We start from the raw sequence: 24,214 nt of genomic DNA, 5'->3' as shown, positions 1-24,214 counted from the left end.
GATAGCACAGCCCCTGAGAACAAAAATGAATTTCAAAAAAGGCAACATTACCAGAGCGATGCAATCAAAACCTTCCACTGCAGGAGAAACAGGGTGAAAAATGACCTTTCCGTGAGCTGGTGAAATAGCTAAGTGGTTCTCGTCCCCTTCTCAAACACGGTCTGTGTTGCTGGAAGCAGAGGGCAGATTGCCCTCCGTGGAAAGTTTCTGCTTGACCCAGGGGGGAAGCAGTTTTTCACAGGCAAATTCTCTTACGGGGACCATTGCTGGTTTGACAGAGCACACACCAGGGTGCAAGTGGCCTGTCAGGGGCCTTGTGGGTCACAGTTTGAGACCAGGAAACACCATCTCCAAACACAGAAGATGCAGCATCATCCGGGATAGAGCAGAGGCTGAGGATACTCCGAAGAACAGCAAGAGGACATTTGCTAAGGAGGATGTTTTAGTGTCAGTCTCCAGATACTGTATGCTTTTGTCAAACCATCTCTCATAATCACACTAATAATATCTTTCGTTTCAAAGTGCTTGACAGTTTCCAAAATGCTTTCACATTTTGATCCTCCTAGCAATCCTATAAAGTGCATAAGGCAAACAGTTTTATAGCTGAGCAGCTGAGACTTGGGGGTCAGGTGACTTTTCCAAAGCATTGGAGCTGAGCCCAAGCCCTTGGGCTCCTCATCCATGTGTTTCCCAGGGTGGCACCTGCCTCCCAACGCATCGTCTTAGCCTTGCACGTTCTCCTTCCCTCTGTTAGGGGTCCTCCAGTGCCACTCAGTCTCTTCACCCTGGTTTTAAAACCTTTACCACTCTCTTTGACGTAAATTGGAAAGAAACAGTAGACTTGCTTTTCAATTCTCTTGTTTTCTACCTTGCTTATTCCTTCTCCCCTTCAATTTGTAGGAAAACCTAATTAAAGTAGCAAGAGAAATAACTGTTGGAAGCTGAAATGAGTAATTAATCCCTAGGTGGGAAAAAAACAGTATGAATTATATAAACATAAGATATCTTTGTAGCTCCAGCATTTAGAATTGTAGATAACAGAGCAATACAAAACGTTATATAATTGAGATTCTATAAACATCCTTATATGCAATAAGAAAAAAATGAAATCATACAGATACAACTTAGCAACAAATGATCTTTTTGTTCATAGAGAAGATAGCATTTCAAATGAGCACTTCATGGAGCTTTAACAACTAGCAAAGCTGAAAGGAATATTTTTCACTAAGATTGCTTTGATCCATGATAGGTATTTACAGTATGCAGCCAAGGACTTTGACCATTAAGAAAAATAAAATAAAATGCATACTGCTTGAATCCCCATTAGGTCTCAAGGGTAAAAGAGTAAATTTCTCTCAACTACTTTCCTATGGCATTTTTATTCCATTCTTTACAACAGTTGGTGCCGGGCTGAGACTGGTAGAAAAGATTCCCAGAAAGCCCCACCTCCTTGGGGCTTCCACAGTTTGTCATCCTGAGCTGAGCAGGCTGCCAGAGAGGATGCTGAGCGGCCAGATCATCTGTCTTCTCTCTCTCTCTCTGCCTGGCCACTCATGCGGAGAAGCTGGGGAGCCCCCAGGGGGGCCGGTTCTTAAATGAGCTGCAGCAGGTGCCTTGACCAGCTCTTGCCACAGTTGTAAGGAATGTTAAGGGGGCATGTCTGTAAGGCAGGATTTTCTTATCTCCTTTCCTCCTCCTGACACACCAGGAAACTAGTAATCTCCACACAGCCCTCTGACATCACCGTGGTCATGGCTCTCACTCCCACAGACTTGAAATCGCCCCCTCCAGAAAATCAAAACTCTGTTTCTAGAAATACCTGTCAGTTACATAAGTCATTAATTTCATTCCGACCACCAGCCTGCCTCAACTCTCTTGAAGGTGCTTAATTAACGATTGGAGATATTTCTGGAACTAGGAAAGGAATGGATAGGGGCCCAGGCATGGAGATGTGGTGAACCGGAGGTGGTGGAGAGAGTAGGAACTCCGTGCAAGGAAAGCCAGAATCTCACTTATGTAGCTTTTCCAAATCACCACCTGTCACCACGCAGCCTGTCCTACACCGGGCCAAGTGCTTGCACACTGTGAACGATAGATAGATAAATGTGGAAGGAGTGAACAAGATAATGAGGATTTGATCCCGTGAGAGGGGTCTGCATGGTTCTGGTTCTCACCTACACTGGATGGAGCAGGAAACTGTCCCCGGCTTGCTCTGAAAGCACTAATCTCAATCTTAGGCGTGCAGAAGTCACAACCTAAAGTGTTTATTTAAAATACAGAAGCAAGGGCGCCTGGGTGGCTCAGTCGTTAAGCGTCTGCCTTCGGCTCAGGTCATGATCCCAGGGTCCTGGGATGGAGCCCTGCATCAGGCTCCCTGCTCAGCGGGAAGCCTGCTTCTCCCTCTCCCCCTCCACCTGCTTGTGTTCCCTCTCTCTTGCTGTGTCTCTCTGTCAAATAAATAAATAAAATAAAATAAAAAATACAGAATCAGTCCCCATTGTCTGAAGCCTTATGGAATCCATCACATGCAGTAAATTCTACCTCACATTAGACAAAATGGAACAGAGGTCTGAAAATTCAGGAAGAGGCTACAGACCCTCGCCAAGACCCTCCTCACCTTCTCCTGAGTCTCCACCACTGAGACGCTAACCCTGAGGCACAGTCTCAGGGGCCAGCAGTCTCCTCCTAGCTTAAGTCACTGAACGGGCGAATTTGGCTGTTCCGGCACAAATCATCCTCTAGGCTCAACATCTAAGAATACGTTTTTTTGGTTTTGGCTCTTTCTCTGCGTTTCTGTCAATGGCAAGAGCCTTTTCAGTAATAACACCAATCAAAATAAAATGCATTCATTTTACTCCATACCCTCAAATGATTGTTGAAAGCTAGGAACGATATGGTTGAGGAACTGGAAAGAGTGTGGGCAGAAACTTGGAAAGATTTTTCCCCACAAATGTATGGAAAGCCTGTAGAGTGGACCGAAGGACTAGATAATGTGAGATCACAGGAAATGGAAACCTTTGCCAATTAATTTCACAGGCAAGGGAGTAAGGATGTTGCTATTTGAAATTGCAACTATTTCCCAACTATGGCTGGCTCTAGAATTTTAATACAACTCAGTTGAGCAAAGATAGTGGAGATTATTTTCTATCTAATATTTTTCATAAGCTCCCTCCCGATGAGAAGCCACTTTAAATTGTCATTTTGGGGTGTGTCATCTTGGTAATATACTGGTTTACCTCCCCCCCTTCTTCTGTTTTATGTAGTATGCTCTTTGAACAGATAGCCGACTTACATGGCCGTAGGTAGTTAAGGAACCTCAGATCAAGCACCAACTGGTCTGGTCTTCCCCACATTGCCTGCTGCTGAATCTATCCATTTGGCCTTTTGGGGGCATATACTGGCACTTTTCGCTTGGATCCACTGATCAAAGCAGTTTCCTTAATCTTAGAATATTCATATCCTCTTCTTCAACCCCAGTCCTCTACACAGAACTTTCTAGATGCTCTGCCTCTGAACTGAGGCCTATGTGGAGTCACAAGTGTAGGGCCATTGGTTCAATCTAGATACCAACTTATTAATTCCTGTCTTCTTCAGAATATCCACTCAGATAAGAGATATCAGGGTATGTAAGCCTCACCCAGGGCTTTCTCTTTCTGTTTTCTCTTTCCCACCATCACCCAGGTCTGGAAGGAACAGAGTCCTCTCTTAAGTCATGTCTCAGTTTCTCTCTAGCCAGGATATATAAGAAAACTCAGACTTAGTCATTTAGATATGACTTTTGAAAACTTATAAAAACCTGCTAGGAAGACTCGAATCTTACTCTAAATTTCAGAAGCAGAATATTGACTTCATGTTTCTTTTGCTGGAATAAAAGTACTCAAAGCAAATAAAAACCCTTGGCAGATTAGGGAGAAAGTGCCCTTGAGTAATAAGGTGCCCTTGAATGACAAGTCTTACTGAGTCTAGGCCTGTGTTTGGGGAATAGAAAGTGGCACCTCTTGGGAGTGGTGGGCAGTAGTTTTCTTCTCTTTTCACCACACCCTGACTCAGAAAGCAAGAGCTGTGTAGATCTCAGCAGGAAGAACTGGATGAGCTCCGTCCTTAGTGAAGAAAAAATGAAAACAGGAATACACCCCTCTTGTAAAGTCTAGTGTTCTCCATTCTTTGCTCTCCCCACCACCCACATAATTTTTGTCACGTCAGAGACATGGATCCCACTCACCACTCGCAAGCGCCCAGAACTGGGAAGTGGGATTTCCACTGGCACAGGGGAGCCTGGCAGAGTTTGAAGACAGAGATGTGCCAGCTGAATTAGTCAAGTGGGGAAGTCTCGCCATCTGCAGTGAGCAAGCTAGAGCTCCAGGAGAGCTGGGGGTGTAAATTCTAGTCCAAGTGCAGGAGAAGACTAATGTCCCAGCTCAAAAATAGGCAGAAAGACTGAATTCTCTCTTACCTCCTTTTCTTCTGTTCAGACTTCCCATGGATTGGAGGAGGCCCACCCACAGTGGGGAGGACAATCTGCTTCACTTAGTTTACAGATCCAAATGTTAATCTCATCTATAACCACCACCCCCCCGCCACACACACACACACATTCCCAGAACATTGTTTAACTCAATGTCCAGGCACCCTGCAGCCTAGTCAAGTTGGCACATAAAATGATTCAACACACCTGCCGTGAAGAGTGACTCTCGGCTCTGTAAAGGTGATTTCAGGATGTGAGGCAGACAGGTTGAGTGAGAATTTCCAGTAGCAGCCATGGGACTATTGAAGCTCAATAAATGATAAATTGCCCTGATCTGAGATGGACATAAATGAACCTTGATATGACCTGCAGGTTCCTGCTGGAGGCCATGCCCTTTCTTTCATGAACACCTGGGCAGTAGCAGGATGACTCCATGAACCTACCCTCTCTTAACCCTTGCGTGGAAGTTACTAAGGAAAAGTAGAATCACCCAAGTTCAGACTGAAGAAACACAACATAGTAAATCATGTTTTAATGGTATTAACCACCTCTTGAAACACAGCGATTACTAAATGGAGTTTAAAGTAAACTACCCCTCAAATGGAACTAAGTCACAGCTTAGCTAGGAACTTCTATATTTGACAAAAGAGTTTATTAATCACGTAGTCAAACCTTCTAATTTTAAAAACAGCAATACTGAAAACCAAAATTGGGTCAGAATAGGATAAGTAATATTTTGTTCATGTATGCAACTAACATTTCTTTACATCTTTTTTGGAACGTTCAATATCAGTATCTCTTCTGTCATTTGCTTTGTTCCATGACTTGATGTATGTAGGAATCTAGAAACTATTTGAGGTAGATTGAAAGTGAAGGTAGATCGGTGGGGGGTGGGTAGGGATGGAAAACCTGCTCAAACAGTAAAAGGAATTATATTGTCAAAAGTCACCGCCCCTAAGAAATCCTGGATCGTTTCTGCTTTGTCTCTAGATTTTTAAGATTTTCGAGGCACTGTGATTTTCCTTCCTTTCATGTCTTATATGAAAAATCTAGTTGGGAAGAAAGCATGTAAAATTAAAAATGCTGGGATGTTAAAAGTGCCATAATACAGATTTATACCTGATTCATCAAGGGAAATACCGAGATGGTTGGTCAGCCCTGAACTACTTTACATCAGTATGAACCTTGATGAGCACCAGATTCTTACACTTCAGGTCAAAGATACCAAGGGATAACATAAAAGGGCTGACACTTTTATGATGGGGAAATATTGGTTCCATTTCTTAGCTTCTACATTAAAGGTGATTCAAATGATCTGTTCATATTTTCAATTCTGATTTTTGTTTATTTTTTTTATTTGAATCTAGTTGACACACAGGGTTACATTAGTTTCAGGTGTACAACTTCGTGATTCAACATCTCTATACATTATGCTATGCTAACCACAAGTGAAGCCCCTCTGTGACCATAATACCATCAAAATAGCATTGGCTATATTCCCAATTCAGGTTTTTAAAGGAGTTCAATTTAAAGTTTAAATGGAGTTTAAAAATTAAGGTTTAAAATCTGTTAACCTGGAATGATGACACTTGACATTATTTTTTTTTAATCTAGGTAGTTGCATTTGAAATTCTTTAATTTTTAAAATTTAAGTAAATGGCACTAAATTTTCATTTCTGTTTCAAAACAGATGAAAAGGCTGTTACTTAAACATATGTTCACATCTTTTATATTACCCATCAGTACTTGCCCTCAATATATAGGAATGATTGTGTGATTTTACTAGGTGGCTTGTTTTGATAATGGCAATAAAAGACTAAAAGTTATACTCTATCAGTGATCTGTCAACTAAAAACCTGTAGAGAAAATTTTAACACAATATAACCAATTCACTAGCTTTTAATCTCCAAAATGTGTTATTATATTATGTATTTCATATAATCACCTACTCATTTGCTTAGTTTTTAAATGAAAAGGTAAATATATATGAGAGTAAATACAACTCAGGAGTTAATGTTTATTATTTACTTATTTCTTTTTTTTTTAAGATTTTATTTATTCATTTGAGAGACAGAGAACACAGCAGGGGGAAAGGCAGAGAGAGAGAGAGAGAGAGACGCAGACTCCCTGCTGAGTTGGGAGCCTGACCCCAGGACCTGGGATCATGACCTGAGCTGAAGGCAGAAGCTTACCCATCTGAGCCACCCAGGAGCCCCTACTTATTTCTTTTTTAATATGATTTTTAAAAATATTTTCCAGAGGCTAATACAGTGCTTGACATGTGATTGGTTGATGCCCAAAAAAATGCCAATGAATGCATAAAAATAACCTAAAAAGAAAAGGCAAGATTGTAATGTAAAAAAGTAAATCCATGTAAAATCAAGTATAGTCTTGCATTTCTTTTCTATTTTGGCTATAGTTGAAACACTTTCCTCTCTAGTCACATGAGACACGGAAATTATCTTTAATTTAAAAATTGCCTTCATTATGTTTGGCACAAAAAGAGAATAAAGACATAATTTGTAAACCCTGATTACAGGCTTTTTTGCTCTGAGGGAATATAATGATCTCATTTTTAGGTTCCCCTCAAAATGGTGAAGAGAAGCATAATTCTTCTAATTCAGTGAGTAAATATTAGTAACTTGCATGTTAAACTGTAAAAATTTCCCAACCATATCCTGGCAGTCAAATTCACTTTAAAAGGGAAATATAATTTCTAAATGACAGAATTTAAGTTTTCGCTTGACTTGCTTTTGTTATTAGCTGTCTCCCAGACAAATCGACTTGAGTCTATGTCCGTAGCTGTTTCATATGATATACACCCAGCCTCCCCCAAGGAGTTTTAAAATAGAATAAGTACGTCAGCCAGAAACATAAGATGGATCAGTTCTCTGTTCTCTTTGTGGTGGTTTGGCCTATTCCATTCAGAAGAATACACTAACGCCAGGGGATTGTTCTTTAAAAAAAAAAAAAAAAATTCTCTCTTTTATATTTTATTTTGCTTTATTTTGCACTCTCAGGGACTACAAATCAATACTTGTCAGGTCGCCATCATACTGATAATTTTCAAGTCATTTCAGTCCACAGGCGTATGGAGTACATGAGGTGTTTTTTGTGATTGCTCTGGGGGTTAAGGATGTTAAACTCCTAATCCTCAAAGAGTATCCAGTATTTTTCAGATAAAGCCACCTGGAGATATATGTATAGGATGAATATAAAATTAGCTGTAAGCCTTTAAAAAAGTTTTTTTGCCCTAAACCCTCATAAACATCTAATGTAGCAATATAATAATGATAATGGTAGGAATTTGTGATTATGTGTTGAGGTCATTAAGTAACAACCGAAGTGTTATGACTTACTTTACACCTTCACCTGGTGGATTTTTCCGTTCTAAACTTTTGAGGCAGAAAGGAAGGTAGGTAGAAGAGCATCTTATAGATATGTCTCTTTAAGAATTTACTAAAGCCAAAATTTTGGGGACACTCGATTGATTTTTGCATTGAGTTGAAAAACCAAAGAAGAAAATTCAAAAGTAAGAAAAAGTAAGTAAAATAGAATAAAATTAAAACTTTGAAAATATTCAAAAAGATGGAGGTGTTTTAATTAATGTGATTATGATTTGGCCACCACAAGTGGAAGACTTAGAGAATCTTCAAACAGATTTGTACACTCAAGATCATTTAGATCAACTCTTTCATTTAAAAAAACCTTAGTTTTATAAAGGATCAAAAAGGTATTTCACAAAGCTAATTTTCAGCAGATTGGACTAAAATCAAGATCTCCTTGCAGGATCAGGTTTCTCAACTTGTTTGAGGGAAAGCATTGTATCGCCTAAGGTCCCATCAGTGAAATCAACTAGCAGGCACCATATGCATTAAATGTTTGGCGCCATACAATAATGCAGTCAAGGGGCAGAGGACAGCAAATGTTCTACTATACCTTCCTCCTTACAAAGGACTTGACATGAATTTGGGAGTGCAGAGAGGATTTGATTGCAATTCACCTGTTTTATTGACTAATTGACTGATTTACCTTAATATGCATTTTACGGGCACATCATTGAGAAATATTCTCAGGAACTTGATTGGACAGAAGAGGAACAGCAGCAGAGAGGGAGAGAGCACCTTCAAAATGTTTTATCCCAAGCCCTGTGCTGAGCTCTCTCTTTCTCTCCACTACAGAAATTTTCATAATTAAAGAATTATGCATGCGTTTCTGCTTCTCATCTTGAATGAACAAAATCGAGCTTAGTGATAATGAGCTTCCCTCTAGAATCACAGGTCTGGGTTCAGAACACAGCTCAGCCACTTAAATTTCAATGACCTTGGGCAGATTCCTTCACCTCCTTAGGAAGGTGTTTTCTGTAAGAGGAAGCAGTGAGCACAAACAATGAATCATGGAACACTTCATCTAAAACTAATGATGGGGATTATGGGGATTAACATAAGAATAAAAAAAAAAAATTTTCACAACAAAAAAAAAAAGAGGAAGCAGTGACGGCCCTGCAGGTGTTTGAGGCTCCGTGAGGTAATGCACATGCTGTGTTCAACACCAAGCCTGGCCTAAATCCTTGCCCCCTGAGTGTTAGCCATTATTCTCACCATCGCTACAATTGTTGCTGTTACTTCAATTCATTACATACCAGACTCTGCAAACGTGGTTGTCTTGAAAATCAGATCAGATGTCTGCTAAACTGGAAAGAGACTGTGTGTGTATGCATGTGTGTGTGTTTCAATTGGAAGGAAGGCCCCAAATGATGAGTACAGTATTTTATAAGTTTGACAGTAAAAGTGTATTTGCTAAGTGACAGAGACTGAGCTAGGCACATATTCACAAAAGCCCTGTGAGAGTAGTCTGACCCTTGCTTTAAAATTTAACATTAATTTAATTTGAATTAATTAAATCCAATTAATAAATTAATAGCACTTCTTTTTTTAATTTGACCATTTACATAAAGAAATATTAGTTGAGGGGCGCCTGGGTGGCTCAGTCGGTTAAGCATCCCACTCGGTTTCGGCTCAGGTCACGATCTCAGGGCCCTGGGAATGCCCTGCTTAGTGTGGAGTCTTCTTGATTCAGTCTCTCTCTGTGCCCCTTCCCCCAGCGTGCTTTCTCTCTCTCTCCTCTCTCTCTCATTCAATAATAAATAAATAAATCTTAAAAAAAAAAAGTTACTTTCTTGTGCATTGGTCCAGAGTTTCATGTAGAAGCAAGCAAAGACATACTTTTTTCACAAAAGTGTTAGTACACTATACATATTACTGTCACCCTTTTTTCATTTATTTTTTTTTCCTTTTTTCATTTATTTTTTTTTTCCTTTTTTCATTTAGCACTGTGTTTTAGGTATCTATTTTGACAGTAGCAGTGATAATAGTACTACTATTTAATGATTAATAATAATATACACTGTTTTAAGATTACATATATTATTCATTTAATGTTCAAACAACCCTCTCAAAAAAGGACTGACATAATATACCTACTTTATAGATGAGAAGTCATCAGGTGTTGTGAATTCCAAATATTTTTTCTAGTTTTTATTTGCCTGCTAATATGTTATCTTTTTTATTTTTAAAAAAATCTTTTTCAGGAGATTCATTCATTTTTTCTTTTGTCACCTTTTGGCTTGGATCATAGCTTGAAACTCCTTCCTCCTTCTGAGTTCATATAGGAATTCTTCCCTGTTTTCTTCTACTACTTTTTTTCACTTGCTTTCCCTGCAGTTTGTATCACTGGAGGTAGAGACGTGGATCCAGTATTTTTTTCTAATGACCAGTGTCCAACACAGTTTATTGGAAAGTCAGCTTCCCTCACAGACTAGAGATGACACTTTCATCCCATATTTACCTCTCATATGAATTGGGTCTATTTCTGGACTTGCTATCTGATTGCTTTTGTCTGTCCATTTTGCTTTCACTTTCTTACACCAGATCCAAATCTGACTCACCAGAGCTCATAGAGAGAAACCTCAGCCTTTTCGTAGCTGCTAAAACAAAAGTGGAATGCCTGCATTGTTAAATGACAATAAAGATTAAACTGTTAATGGGATAAAAAGTGTTAATTGGTTTTAACCGCTCTGCAGAAAGGCTGTGCTTTGAAGAATTTCATTACTTTCTATAATTAAACATTAAATTTTAAATACTAAATAGATACACCACAGGGTTTTCAGGACAGTTCTCCTGCCCTTCTCCACTGCTGAGAGTTTAAAATTTTTGTGTGCACGGAGGGTAAATATTTGGTCGTGAAATATATCAACAATACTGCGAAACTTACACTGAGAATGAAGTCATACAGCCGTGAACAACAACAACATTGCAAGAGGTGGACAGACTCGTCTGTAGTAAAATTATATCTAAAGACCCACAGGTACATATTTTAAAGTATCTGTGTTCACTTTTTAAAAGTAAAGTGTTTCCATAACTTTTGATTTGGTGAATTTCTTTTGTTTGTCATTTGAAAAAAGACTGGAATTTTGAAGCCACCCCTTCATACAGGCTTAAGTTTGAGACTTTAAAAGCAGGAAAAGGAGGGCAGTCATTAATAGCTTACACGGTACCTAGGGCATGTTCTCAAGTGAAGTTACCTCCAGGGGACCCTCTTTTAGAGCTGTTTCTCCCCTTTGAGGGGAACTGGGAGAACCCTGCATAGTGGAGCACCTGATTTGGAGTTCTGTTTCCTGTGAACACGGACATTCATTCACGTGAACTCTGGTTAGTCCTTATTAGAACACAGCAGAGACTAGACTGGGAGTACTGTTATTTCGAATGACTATGGGAGTGGGGAGATGGAATAGAGAAGGAGAGGATAAATGGAATTTGAAAAAGAGCCATTGAGGGGCGCCCGGGGGGCTCAGTCGGTGAAGCATCTGCCTTCGGCTCAGGTCATGATCTCAGGGTCCTGGGATCCAGCCCCACGTCAGCCTCCCTGCTCAGTGGGGAGTCTGCCTCTCCCCCAGCTCATGCTCTCTCTTTCTCAAATAAATAAAATCTGAATGAAAGAAAGAAAGAGAGAGATAGAAAGGAAAGAAAAGAAAAGAAAAGGAAAGGAAACAAGCCATTGAGGGAAAATACTAGGATTTTCTTAGACTCTTACTCTATTGAACCCTATTGACAAACTAACACATGCTGGATTTGGGCGGCCACGCCTGCTGAATTAATCCCTTCCTGACCACTGTCACCTGGTTTCCTTAAAAGACAAATGAAAACAATCTTGTGATCAAGTCTTGTTGCCCCCGTTTTATAGATAGGGGACTGAATTGGTAAAATAATGTGTTACAGGTCAGTCCCCCATTACCTCCTGTTGTTGGCCCCATGCTTCGCCCTGCTAGCACTTACTACAGTTAAGTGTGTCCTTCTCATGACAGTGCTTATCTTCTCCACTCCTTATAGAGCCTCAGAGGCAATGAGTCGTGTATACGTTTCCGTCCTTTTCATCCTCTGGCTCAGGACAGTGCCTGGCTTACAGGACCTACTTGATAAATACGGGATAAATGAACATCGCCAGCCATGATGTGATGGTTGAAATCTGTGCCCTTTGACTTTTGGATCTTATACTATTATAATGTCCCCTAGGTTACAATGTCAAAAGCAAAAAACAAACAAACAAACAAACAAAACACCCTGGAAATTAGTGTGTCAGTCCTACTTAGAGTTTTTATGAGGCTCTAGTTTGTTCCTTAAAGCTGAAGGGACCTCAGAGATTATATTCTTTAACATTCCATTTTTGGTAAGAAAAAGTATTAATTTTGTGAAAACACCTAGTTATTAGAAAGAGAGCTAACAGTTGTAATTGTCTATAAATTTCAATCAAATTCAGTTGTGAGCCAAGACAAACGTACAGTGTCCCCATTTTCACCTTTTCTCCAAATAAATGCAATTGAGGAAGGTGCATATTGGTGGCAAGGGGGTTAGGATACTGAAATGTAGGTCGCACCTCTGTCTCAGCTCTTCCCAAGTTAAGGAAAGGATTTCTTTAGGTTTTTTGTCCTTGTTGTCATGGTGTTTCCTTTCTGACCTTCGGTCTCCTATGTCACCGTCTGAAGCTGCACAAAGACAGCTTCTGATAGGTCCTCATTTGGGTCCTGAGTGTCATCTCCGGCTCCCCTTAATAAAATGGTGACGTGTAGAAAGAGTTCTATAGGCTGGTGCTTCTCAAACTATAATGTGAAGAGGGGTCACCTGGGATCTAGTAAATGCAGGTTCCGATCCGGTAAACTGGACAGGCTCCCAGTGAGGCTGGTGCCGCTGGTCTGTGGACCCCACATAGAGTAGCAAGTCAGAATGACTTCATCTCTCCCCCCATCTTCTCTAGTACTGGCTTGTCCCCAGAAAACTGTTCAGACATAAAAGAAGAGGTAAATCTCTGTATCTGCTTCTTACGCACCCCAAGAGAACATGTTTTAAACAATAAGCAGAGAAACCTAAGCTGTTTATTCCAACACTGCAGACAAAAGTCATTAAGTCTGAACTAATTTTACTAAAGAAGTGTGAGCAGCTTGGCTGCAGGTACCTGCATTGAAGAAAGACCACCTTTTACAGAAAATGGCTCCACTTTTTAAAGCCAGCGAGTTTTAATTCCTTGTTTGCTGATCAAAGGCTGGAGTTGACAGAAGTCTGTGTTTCAGAAGCTGGAGGAAACCTCCTGTAAGCTTTCAAATCCTCTCTGGGCAGCTAAGTCCCAGGAAGTGGGCAAGTGTTAGCCCTCTGCCTCTCTGTGACTGAGTAAGAAATGACAGTCTGTGTATTCATTATCTCATTTCCGAGGGCTCATAAGCAGTGCTTTTCAGATGACAATGAACAGGAACTCACATCGGAACAGGCTGGCTCACCACGTGTCAGTCCTTGTCCTGTTCCGGCTGTTGGACTTCGTTGCTCCTTGGAATCAACAAAGAAAGCTCATTTGTTTCACTTTGTGAAAACACTTCATTTTCCCCCCAGACTTTCCATTTCACGCTGTGTGAATTTTATTAAGATCTTTTTCACAGAAGCTAAGTGCTTGCTCTATGGGGCCCTACGGGATGGCATTTGCAGCCTCTGTAATGTCTGAAGCCTCTTGAGACATTTCTTTTCTACTGAAAACTCCTTGGAGAATCACAGAGAAGAATCCAAAATCCTTTTGGTGCTGGAAGACATAGTTTGGCCCCATGAACATCTCATGCAAATTTTCTGATGTTAGCATCATATTGATAGTGAGTGGGTCTTTCTGAGGGCCTCCAATTATTTTTAAAGGCTGGCTTAAAGTATTAATTAGAAATATTTTTCATCTTGGAATTAGCCTTTGTTAATATAATTTACCTATAATCCTATTGCCTTAACAAGGTGTCAGTGGTTTTATTCCTATAAAGTTGTTTTAGAAAGGTAATTATAATTAAATAGTAGAAAAAGAAATTTTATTCTGATTTTTTCCTCTTGAATGTACATAATAAGAACTTTTAATGTTATATGCTCTCAGAAATGACCTAGTAATCACTGTGTAATAGTCCATCAGATAAAAATACTAAAATAAAGTCACTCATTTCTCTACAGTGGATATTTAGATTGGTCTTTCCACTATCATACGGATCTTATGAGATGAGTGCTATTATTTTTCCTATATTAGAGATGTGAAAAGGAGGTACAGGCGAGTTATTTAACTTGTCCAAGGTCACACTGCCGGTAAGTGGCAAAGCCAAAATTCAAGCCAAATATCCTCACACCTAAATAGGGACTTCTTTATGCCAGGTCATTTCCTAAGATGCACAAGATTTGCTTAAGGATCACTCGGTTTAAGCTTCAGCCTATGTATGCAAATCCGTAAACTAAAAAATGTGTAGTCTTCTTGGTTCCTACTAGAGTGAGTATAAAACTTCAGATTTTCCTTCGATTCTTTACATTTCAGGAGCTCTGAAATCATAGGAAATAGTGGTATGATAACACAAATGTGAAATTCCTTAAAGAAAACAACTATTTGCTTTATTAGGAAGACAAATGTGAGTGCTGCACAGCAGTGGCTGAACCCACTTGTATCTGTTTCTGTACACAGTTTTGAACGATTCATCTTTAAAATTGCAAATAGTCATGGGTTTTTGCCCTTCGTTCCGTCTCATGTACCACTTAAAGATATGCTTTTTGGTTGGTTGGCTTGGTCAAGGCTGAATCTGCTTCCCTAACTCCCATGGAAGTCAAGGAGGAGGGTGACACAGGGCAGGGGCATCTTTTACATGGAGAACTGTTACGCACTTGAACACATGAAGACCCATCTCTTTCCCTATCTCTATTCTCACAGAATGTGTGACACAGGAGAAGGACTATTCACTTTTCAAACAAGGGAAGGAGAAATGATCTATCAGAAGGTCCATTCTGCGACACTGGCCATAGCTGAGCAACATGAAAGATTAATGCTAGAAATGGAGCAGAAGGCCCGGGTAAGGCTCCTTCCTTGGTAACCTAACAGCTTGGAAATGAATGTCGCTGAGGTCTGATGCACATCATGTATCTGTGGGCCCATTCACGTCAGCATCCCGGTGTCCACCCCCACCCCCCAGCCCTGGGAGCTCACCCCAGTTACCAAATCCCATGTCTCTAATGCCCTATTCAGCATATGCCCAAAGAAGTTCTTTGTGGCCACAGGTAGGGAGCTATGCACTCCATGTATCTCCATGTATCTCCCCATGACCTGTTGGAACAGTTACCCAAAGAGGGGTGGGTGCATAGAGAATGAAATACAAAGCTATGCTCTCTGCATATCACCACATACAGTTGGACCATCAGAGATTCAACTGTGGGCCCAAAATAACCAGAGAAATTAAGTTACTGCCAGAAAGGATTCTGCTTTCTTTTTGTCTTTGTATTTGTCCCGGATTCTCTGAAACTTCTAACTCTTTCTGTATGTGTTGCAGAGCCAATAGTAAAATATTTGCAGAAGGAGCTTATACTGCTTACCAACAGTATACTATATATATATATATATATATACCCCAACAACAACTATCCTACAGCTCTGTGGTCAAGCTAAGACATCATTTAGCAAAGAATCTGAAATAGTAACTTTTACAAGTAGCTGAGAAAAAATTATAAGTTCAACTACTAACTTCTTGAAAAAGCAAATAATGGAGTGATTATTGGCCATAATCTGAAGAGGTGACTAGTCTTCAAGATTAGATTTCATTAATGAAAGGACAGGTGCAGTTTTGGAAAATAAGTGGGTCGCTCACTGGAATGACACTCATAATTCTGTTCCAGTTTAAAGAGGACAGAGTTCTATATGTAGTGTTGTATTTGTTTATTTTTTAAATTACCCATTATATAATATTTTTTAATTATCCATTATATAATATTTCGACATATACAAAATTATCTTTTAGGTATAAGAACAAAAAGTAATTTAGCAAATGATCTTATGTTACTCTTAACGCATTTCTAATTTTGTCAATACTACATACACATTTTTATCTATCTAGGAAAAGCTTTAAAGAGCTTTCCTAATACCTCAGTGAAACAAGTGAAAACCAGGCCTTATGCAAGACATTTGGCCTTTCATAGGGATGAGTGAGTGGTTTGAACATTAGTAGGATTAATATGATTGTGTGATTAATTATTGAAGCATTAATAAGACATTGGTATAACTTAGTCTCCTAGAAAGATTTGGGTTAAATGTAAACCATTTTAACAGTTATCTAATTAATATGACATTTATCCAAGGGCTTAAATCAATGAGAAAATAGAACTACCACATTTCAAATTATTTCAGAATCTACTGGTGTTTGCAACTAAAACTAACAGTGTGATGTCACTTGCTATAAGTTAACAGTTAACAATTAACTACACTTAACAGTTGTAGCTTTACTTATAGCTGTTCTGAACAGCAAAATGCTCATGAGTACAGTCATTTAATTGTATTGCCGTGAAGGAAATGCCAAGAGCTCTTTTACAAAACCGTATTGTCTGCTGTAAAGGAGAGCCCTTGGTATGTGTCCTGGGTTCACATCCCAATTCTACCACTTCCTGGCTGTATCACTTTGGGCATCTTGGGATATTAACTTCTAAATGTTTCCATTTTCTTTTTTTGTAAAATGAGGATATAGTAGTCCTACTTCTTTGGTTGTTATGAGGTATTTGTGCATTAAAATCTGTAAAGTACTGAGAACAGGCCTGGCACATGGCAAGTACCATGAAAAGGTTCATTATTACGATAGTGATCCATCTGTAGGAGTGATTTTGAATAATTATAAGACTTGAAATGTTTGTGAAGACTCTAAACTGTTATTCCCAACTGTTGCTAAATAGTATCTTTCAGTCCCTTTCAAGTATGTCTAACAATCTTGTGCCAAAAAATTTGCAAAACAAAATTTAATTCGCATTTGCTATTGATGCTGTCATGTGTGATAAACATGATAATGTCCTGTGCGGCTGAGAAGCATGTCCCCAGAGCCAAGCCAAGCAAATGCTGGTAGGGGTTAGCGACCAGCAGTCCACTGACTAAGATCTCAGGCAGGTGACAGCTGGGTAGGAGGAGGGTGCTCCATGGACCTGGGCACTCGGCGATGGAAAAGTGGGGCAGGTGTTTAAATAGCAGTCTCACCAAAGAAACCAAATGTTTCTAAGAATTACAAAATCAGAGACTCCAGCAGTTTGGTGCATACGTGCAAATGGGGCATTTGGTTTAATTTCAAACACAATTGCACAGCTACGCTTTTCTCTGAAGGTTAAGACTAATAAGATTATTTCATATCTAGTGCATTCTTCAGAATAAGCCAGGCTAATGTTTTCAGAGGCCATGCTACCACAACCTGGCAACTGCCCAAATTCCTCAAATTCTGGGACCATAAGTAAACATTTCCAGGGCTCCCAGACAAAATTTTTACTTTTTCTTTTAAGAGACTGCCTCGACATGCACAAATCTCTTTGAAAGAAGAAGTTCCAACAACTATGAAGTAGTATTAAACACTCTCTAACTCTTCATTTGCTTATTTAAATAAAATGAACGCCTGTGTTATAAACTAGGCAAAAGTACAACTTGGGAGCTGGAAAGATACCCCCAAACATCAAATATAAAAATGATGCATCTTATTTATTATGTATCTCCTACAAAATAAGAAGATGACACTGCTCGTTGGCTTTCCAGTTTTAAAAATGGGCCATGTGAGGGGCGCCTGGGTGGCTCAGTCATTAGGCATCTGCCTTCGGCTTGGGTCATGATCTCAGGGTCCTGGGATCTAGTCCCGCAGCGGGCTCCCTGCTAGGCGGGAAGCCTGCTTCTCCCTCTCCCACTCCCCCTGCTTGTGTTCCCTCTCTCGCTGTCTCTCTCTCTCTGTCAAATAAATAAATTAAAAATCTTTAAATAAAAATAAAAATGGGCCATGTGAGATTGTTATTGAGCACATAGAAAATGTTTACATATTTTATTACATTTACATTTATTACATTACAAGATCAAATTAGGAACGAGCTATATAAGCAATAAATGCCCCCGAACATAGTTATTCAAGCTTCTGACACATTTACTTTCATCCTTTTAAAGAGAGAGGATTTAACAGTGTTACTGTCTTATAGATAAACAAATTTGAATGAAAAATAATATCTCAACAACCATTTCTTAACTGTAACAGAGAATTCAGTATAATCTTTTGACGTCACATGTGTGGTTAAAACCTCGGTTTGCCCTTGTTTATTACCTTCCTTCGGGGGGGGGAAGGGGGAGACACAAGAATAAACATATTTTGATATATTTCCATGATCTAAGTTAAGCAATGTTTCTTTTTTTTTTTTTAAAGATTTTATTTATTTATTTGAGAGAGAGAGACTGAGAGAGAGAGAGCACATGAGAGGGGGGAGGGTCAGAGGGAGAAGCAGACTCCCTGCCGAGCAGGGAGCCCGATGCGGGACTCAATCCTGGGACTCCAGGATCATGACCTGAGCCGAAGGCAGTCGCTTAACCAACTGAGCCACCCAGGCACCCTAAGTTAAGCAATGTTTCTGTTCTTGTTTGAGAAATCTGATCTCTAGGCACACCTGGGTGGTTCAGTCGGTTAAGCATCTGCCTTGGGCTCAGGTCATGATCCCTGGGTCCTGGGATAGAGCCCAGCATCAGGCTCCCTGCTTCAACTGAGAGCCTGCTTCTCCCTCTCCCTCTATCTGTTGCTCTGCCTACTTGTGCTCTCTCTCTGTCAAATAAATAAATAAAATCTTAAAAAAAAAGAATCTGATATTTAGAAAAAGTCCCCAGCCTTGTGAATAAAACAGTGCATTTACACTATAGATAACAAGGATAACAAGAATCATTAAATCAGTAAGGCTATTTAAAAATATTTTTATTTCCTTCACTGAGAAAAATAACAAAAGAATTAATTACTATTAACCGACTCAGGAAGTTTTTAAGTAGAGCTCAGCCATGGATTAACCATTCACAGGTTTGTAAATGGTTTACTCTGCTCAGTAAGCTGCCTGGTGATACACAGAACCCAAGAGAAGAGCAAGAAATTCTTTCTCTCACGTGACCCAGAAGTTTGTGGGATCAAGTAATTTATACTGCCTGAGTAAGATGATCTGACTCCTTTTACTCCTTGAAATATCAAACATTTTCCATGGCTTCATCAGATTGGTAAGATGATGCCATCACAAGATTTTGGTCAGCATTACCGGAAACACCCCCTGGGCTCATTCTGTGGTCATGACAATGGACTCTGACCGATTTCTTAGATCACCAGCTTATTGGAAGGTCCTTACTTAATCCTCCATAAGGAATGAGTTCTGCACTACAAGAAGACACGCCTCCCCTTTTGCTTTCAGATGTAGAGCTTCAGCTTCTCACTCTCCTGTCCAAGTGGGACTCAGAAAATGGTCATAAAAGGGACTAACAATCCTCTGTATTTTCTTTACCTGCTAACACCTATATTTTCTTTACTGTTAACATCCTATGTCAGAGGACAGTTTTGGTTTTGGGGGTGCATGGAAGATTGAAGTAGTAAATTTTGAACTAGAACTCTTTCTGAGAGATTCACTAAGGTTCAAATCGTTGAGGAAATGATTAAAGCTAGATGTGTAAGCAAATGGCACCTCCAGAATTTGTTCCCTTTTCACGGAGATCGTTCTTGTTCTTAGAACCCTCAGAGTTCTTTGAATGCTATTACTAAAAGCATTTATAGGTCCTCTGCTGCCTATGTGCCGCATTATCAAGGAAATTTTTCTTGTCTTTGTGATCGAAGCTATTCATTAGAAACCACATCACAAATGTGCCCTTGTGATTCCACCTGGTGAGGCTGAAATCATCGGAGATGACAAGGCCTCAAATGCCCTGAAATAATTTAATTTTCATGGATCTGTTACACACACACACACACACACACAATATGAAAAGTTCTCTTTTAAATTTGGTTTTTGCATTTGTAAGCTTTACATGTGTTATAAAATGCCCATAGGTAAGGAGGAACTGAGAAGACATGAATATTTTTTTTAAATGAATTTTCCTGTTATCTTATCAATAATAAGTAAATAAAAGGAGAGGGGCATTGTCATTAATAACTTCGAACCTTGTAACATTGCAAGTAATTTAAAAGCCTATTTGCAGAAGGACAGCCTCCCATAGTAAGAATTACAGTGTATCCTTTTAAAAACAGAACTTGGAATGCTCCTATTTCCAGTAATTTTTGCCACCTGGTCACCAGAAGAACTCTGTGTAGTTTAAGGACAAATAGCATCAGTGTTATTACAATACCAGCAAGATAGCAAGACCACTTTAATGCCCCGAACACCACCAGCAGGGCTGGCTGCATGCACTGCTGTCCAAAGCTATCAATCCTATGGTTGTCCTAAGCTCTGGTGGATAGAAAAAAAAAAAAAAAAAGGAAAAAAGATTCTCATGTAAAACTGCTTGCTTAGAAAACAGAGTGTTTTCCTTCTCTATTGTCATTTTACATGCTCTTGTTAGTAGAAATATACAGAATAAAAGCAAGTTAAACTCACGCACTCAACAAACTTAAAAACCTCACTGTTCTAAGAACAATAAACGTTTTGAACAAAAACCATTTGAAAACAAATTCTCTTATTTCCTTTTATAACTTAAGATGAAAAGATATTTCTGAAGAAGCAGCATTGTCTTACACTACCCCTATGAACAAGCTCAAGGGGTGGTTTTGGTATCTTTGATGGAAATTTTGTGATGGTGTCATATCAATGATGAAAACGTCTCAGGGAAAGGCAAAGGGAGAGGAGCACAAGAGAAGAGAGAAAGAATGAAGCCGGCTTCGTGGAAAACTAATTCAAATAGCCATGAGAAATTAAGGGAATTTGCCCTCCTAGAGTTATGGTGTATCACAGAACTTACCCAAGTAAGCCCCTGAAATGATTTTTTTTTTTTTGTCTAAATAGTTGCTTGAGAAGGGAAACACTATTACATTCCATCAATTCCAAGATGCACATTTTTTTCACATTTTAACATCCCTCAAGTCAAATATGAGTTACAGTTTAATTGATAGCTCTATTCTTTCAGAGTGCTGCATAAAATAGTGTTTTGTCTTTCAATTGATGGCATCTTAGAGTGTGCAAAATACCGTAATACTTGTTTTAAGAAGTACTGTGAAGACACTCAATTGTTATTCCCAAGGGTAGCCAAATAATATCCTTCAATTCAATACAAGTGCATATATCTTTCGAGACCATGAGTACCATGGGCTCATTTATAATTTGGTGAAGAAATGAGAAAGCCTTCCAGAATGGACTCTCTATCCCAGGCAGTTTGGCTCTCTTTCTAGTGAAACCATTCTTCATACCCACATTTTACAGGAATTTCTATCTACTACAAAAAAAATAATGACTAGTTTTCCTGCACTAAAAATTAAAAAAATTGGAAGCAAAATACTCTGATGAGTAGTACACAGAAAAATTTTAACACTTTTTGCAATTTCTTTTCTAGGTATATTCAGAGAATTTTAAGAAATTCTAGGAAAAGTTTTAACGTGTGATTTGTGATTGCAAGTGGTGTGTCACATCTAATATATAAGAATATCGGCTAATAAATTTTTTCTTCTAAGTTCTAGTCATGATTCTGTTGCTCAATATTATCAGTTATTAATCACAAGACAAGAGCCTTCATTACTACTGACAATGGTCAGCTCCCTGCTGGGAAATGCCATTTGCATATTTGTGAAATTTTCTTTTACTGGTTGATAGACACTGATTGTAATGAACCAACGCAAGCCCAATTAGAACAAATGATTCTAGTTGATAACTAAAGTGGACCTGTGATCCTAATTAATCCATTTACTTACTGTTGCCCCAGTGTCAGAACACTAAAGAAAATATAGTCTCTAAACACGCAGACACAAAGAAAAATACTCATTTTTGCGTAAATCCACAAATGAGGTGGAAATGGGGAGAGGTCAGTGTGTAATTTTTCTAGCAAGTGGTGCTGTAACACAATATAATAGCACAAATTTTTTTTATATCATGTTCTTTTTTCTTAAAATTTGTCATAGATGCTCTAGATGTCACCTCAGAAAATGCATTTCATATATATTTTTTACATTTAATCAACTTGATTAGAGTTGATAGTGTGTAAGAAAAATGACTGCCCGACATAAAAGAGTACAATTTTCATATTAAAAAATACAGTTTTGTTCTTTTATTTCTATTGCTAGAATCAAAGAATAATGAGGAAACTATACGAATGATTTTCTCTCTTATCTTTTTAACTATGATAGTCTTATTTATCCATGGGCATACAATCTGCTCATGGCAATTATGAGAATGATTTCCTTAAACAAAAACAACAGGGGCGCCTGGGTGGCTCAGTCGTTAAGCATCTGCCTTCGGCTCAGGTCATGATCTCAGGGTCCTGGGATCGAGCCCCGCATCAGGCTCCCTGCTCGGCAAGAGGCCTGCTTCTCCCTCTCCACTCCCCCTGCTTGTGTTCCCTCTCTCGCTGTATCTCTCTCTGTCAAATAAATAAAAATCTTTAAAAAAAAAAAACAGATTTCAAAGATCAGTCAAGATAATTCAGCATACAAACATATAATTATGGCATATACACAGACAACCCAAAGAATCAGACCATGTTCTCTTTGAGACAGTACTCTAAAATAGAAGGAAAAAATGTAGACCAGTAGTGGGCAAACCAAAATCTACAAAATCGATGTAAGAATCACATGGGGCTCAAAAAAAAAAAGAATCACTTGGAGAGTTAATTAAGCTTACTTTCAAAAGTATGAGCATAGTTGTCAATTTCTGGGGTGTAGTCAGTGAATGCACATGTAGTAGTTGAAGCCGGGCAGCACAGTGGCTAACTAACCAGGTAGATTCTAGAGAAAGAAAGAGCTTTGCTGTGCCTTAGTTACCTTTTCTTCAAAGAGGGAAGGAAGGAGCAATAATAATATCTACTCAGAGTGTTAGAATACCAACTAGTCTTGAGTAAAAGCCCAGTTATTAGCTAAGTCATAAAATGCCTGGAAAGAAAAAAATTTCGCTTTATTTTTTAAGTGGGTAAAATTTTATAACCACTGTTAAAAGTTCATCCCAGCTTTCATTATGTGCAGACATAGGAAATTAATTATATAAACTTTAATACAGCCTCTAGATATTTACACATTTCAAAATCAAAAGATAGTGAACATTTTATTTACAACAGCTATGAAATTTAATGTTCCAATATATATTCATCCTGTTTCCTGTATTCAGAGAGTAGCTCTGTAAATGCATCTACTTACAAATAATAGATTAATAGATGAGTAAAGAATATACATATACATACTACATCAAAAACTAATAATGTATTGTATGGTGACTAACATAATAAAATAAAAAAAATAAAAGCATTACTGATGACAGATAAGAACGGTGTTCAAAGTATTTATGCATATGTTTGTAAAAATTTCTGATGTTATTCTAAAGCTCAGCTTTTTTACACTCCATGAAAGTATTGTGGTCAATACATAGATTAAAACATATAATGATAACTTCCATTTTGTTTCAAGTTTAAAGAGAATAATACTCTGCAAAGTCCAATTCTAAATGACATCTAGCAACTTCCATTAAATGACTCTATAAACGATGTAGTGTTTGTTAGTCTTGTACCAACTCACCAAGGTATCTTCTAATTCCTTTTCATTTATCTTGAATAAGATGGAAGATTAAGTGTGAGTTGTCCCCTATTGAAAATTAAGTCAAGTCTGTGAAAAACCAATTGCCTGTAAACCTTCAAACTTAAGAGGACTGTTTGAATAAATCCAAACAGTGCTGAGCTTGGCTGCCTAAAGATCTCTGGGGTTTCTATTTCTATAGTTTTCAAGTTTCATGAGCTCTTTTCCAAGAACAAATAACCTAATGTTCTCGACCGGGACTGTACTTGTATTCACCATTTCCTTATTAGGCAGCATGACTTTTGTGTCTTACCTCCACCATATATCCCACATGTTACCTCAGCATGTCCCCTGACCACTTGGATATTTCAGTGCTGCTTCTCCACAGTGGATTTCCCTACCCAGTCCCTCTTGTATCAGACATACAAGCAAACATGTTGACATACCCACTCACATCTCTTAACTCTTCATCATAGCAGGAAAGCTGAGACTGGCCTTTCCTGGCTTATGTTATGTGTGTGTGCAAACACACACACACACACACACCCCACACCCTGCCACCAGCATTGCTCACCATCTCCCACCTGTGTCCTCCCTCTCCAACCTGCCCCTACTGACCATCTATTCCTCATATTCATATTTCTTGGGTTTTGTACTTCTTTTTTTTTTTTTTTTTTTTTTTTTTTTTTTTTTTTTTTTTT

At 38.8% G+C, this 24,214-nt stretch overlaps 1 protein-coding gene across 1 annotated transcript in view; it reads left to right on the top strand.

Annotated features, from left to right (window-relative positions):
* The window catches only part of DOK6 (docking protein 6), a 389,769-nt gene that overhangs the window by 274,723 nt on the left and 90,832 nt on the right, over window positions 1-24,214 (top strand). The window contains exon 6 of the mRNA XM_021686409.1: window positions 14,729-14,867. Coding sequence (XP_021542084.1) covers window positions 14,729-14,867 — 139 coding nt within the window. The remainder of the gene's footprint in view (window positions 1-14,728; window positions 14,868-24,214) is intronic.

This window comes from Neomonachus schauinslandi, chromosome 14 (genome assembly GCF_002201575.2).
Source record: "Neomonachus schauinslandi chromosome 14, ASM220157v2, whole genome shotgun sequence".
Taxonomy (NCBI): domain Eukaryota; kingdom Metazoa; phylum Chordata; class Mammalia; order Carnivora; family Phocidae; genus Neomonachus; species Neomonachus schauinslandi.
This window is presented reverse-complemented; position numbering and strand designations above follow the sequence as displayed.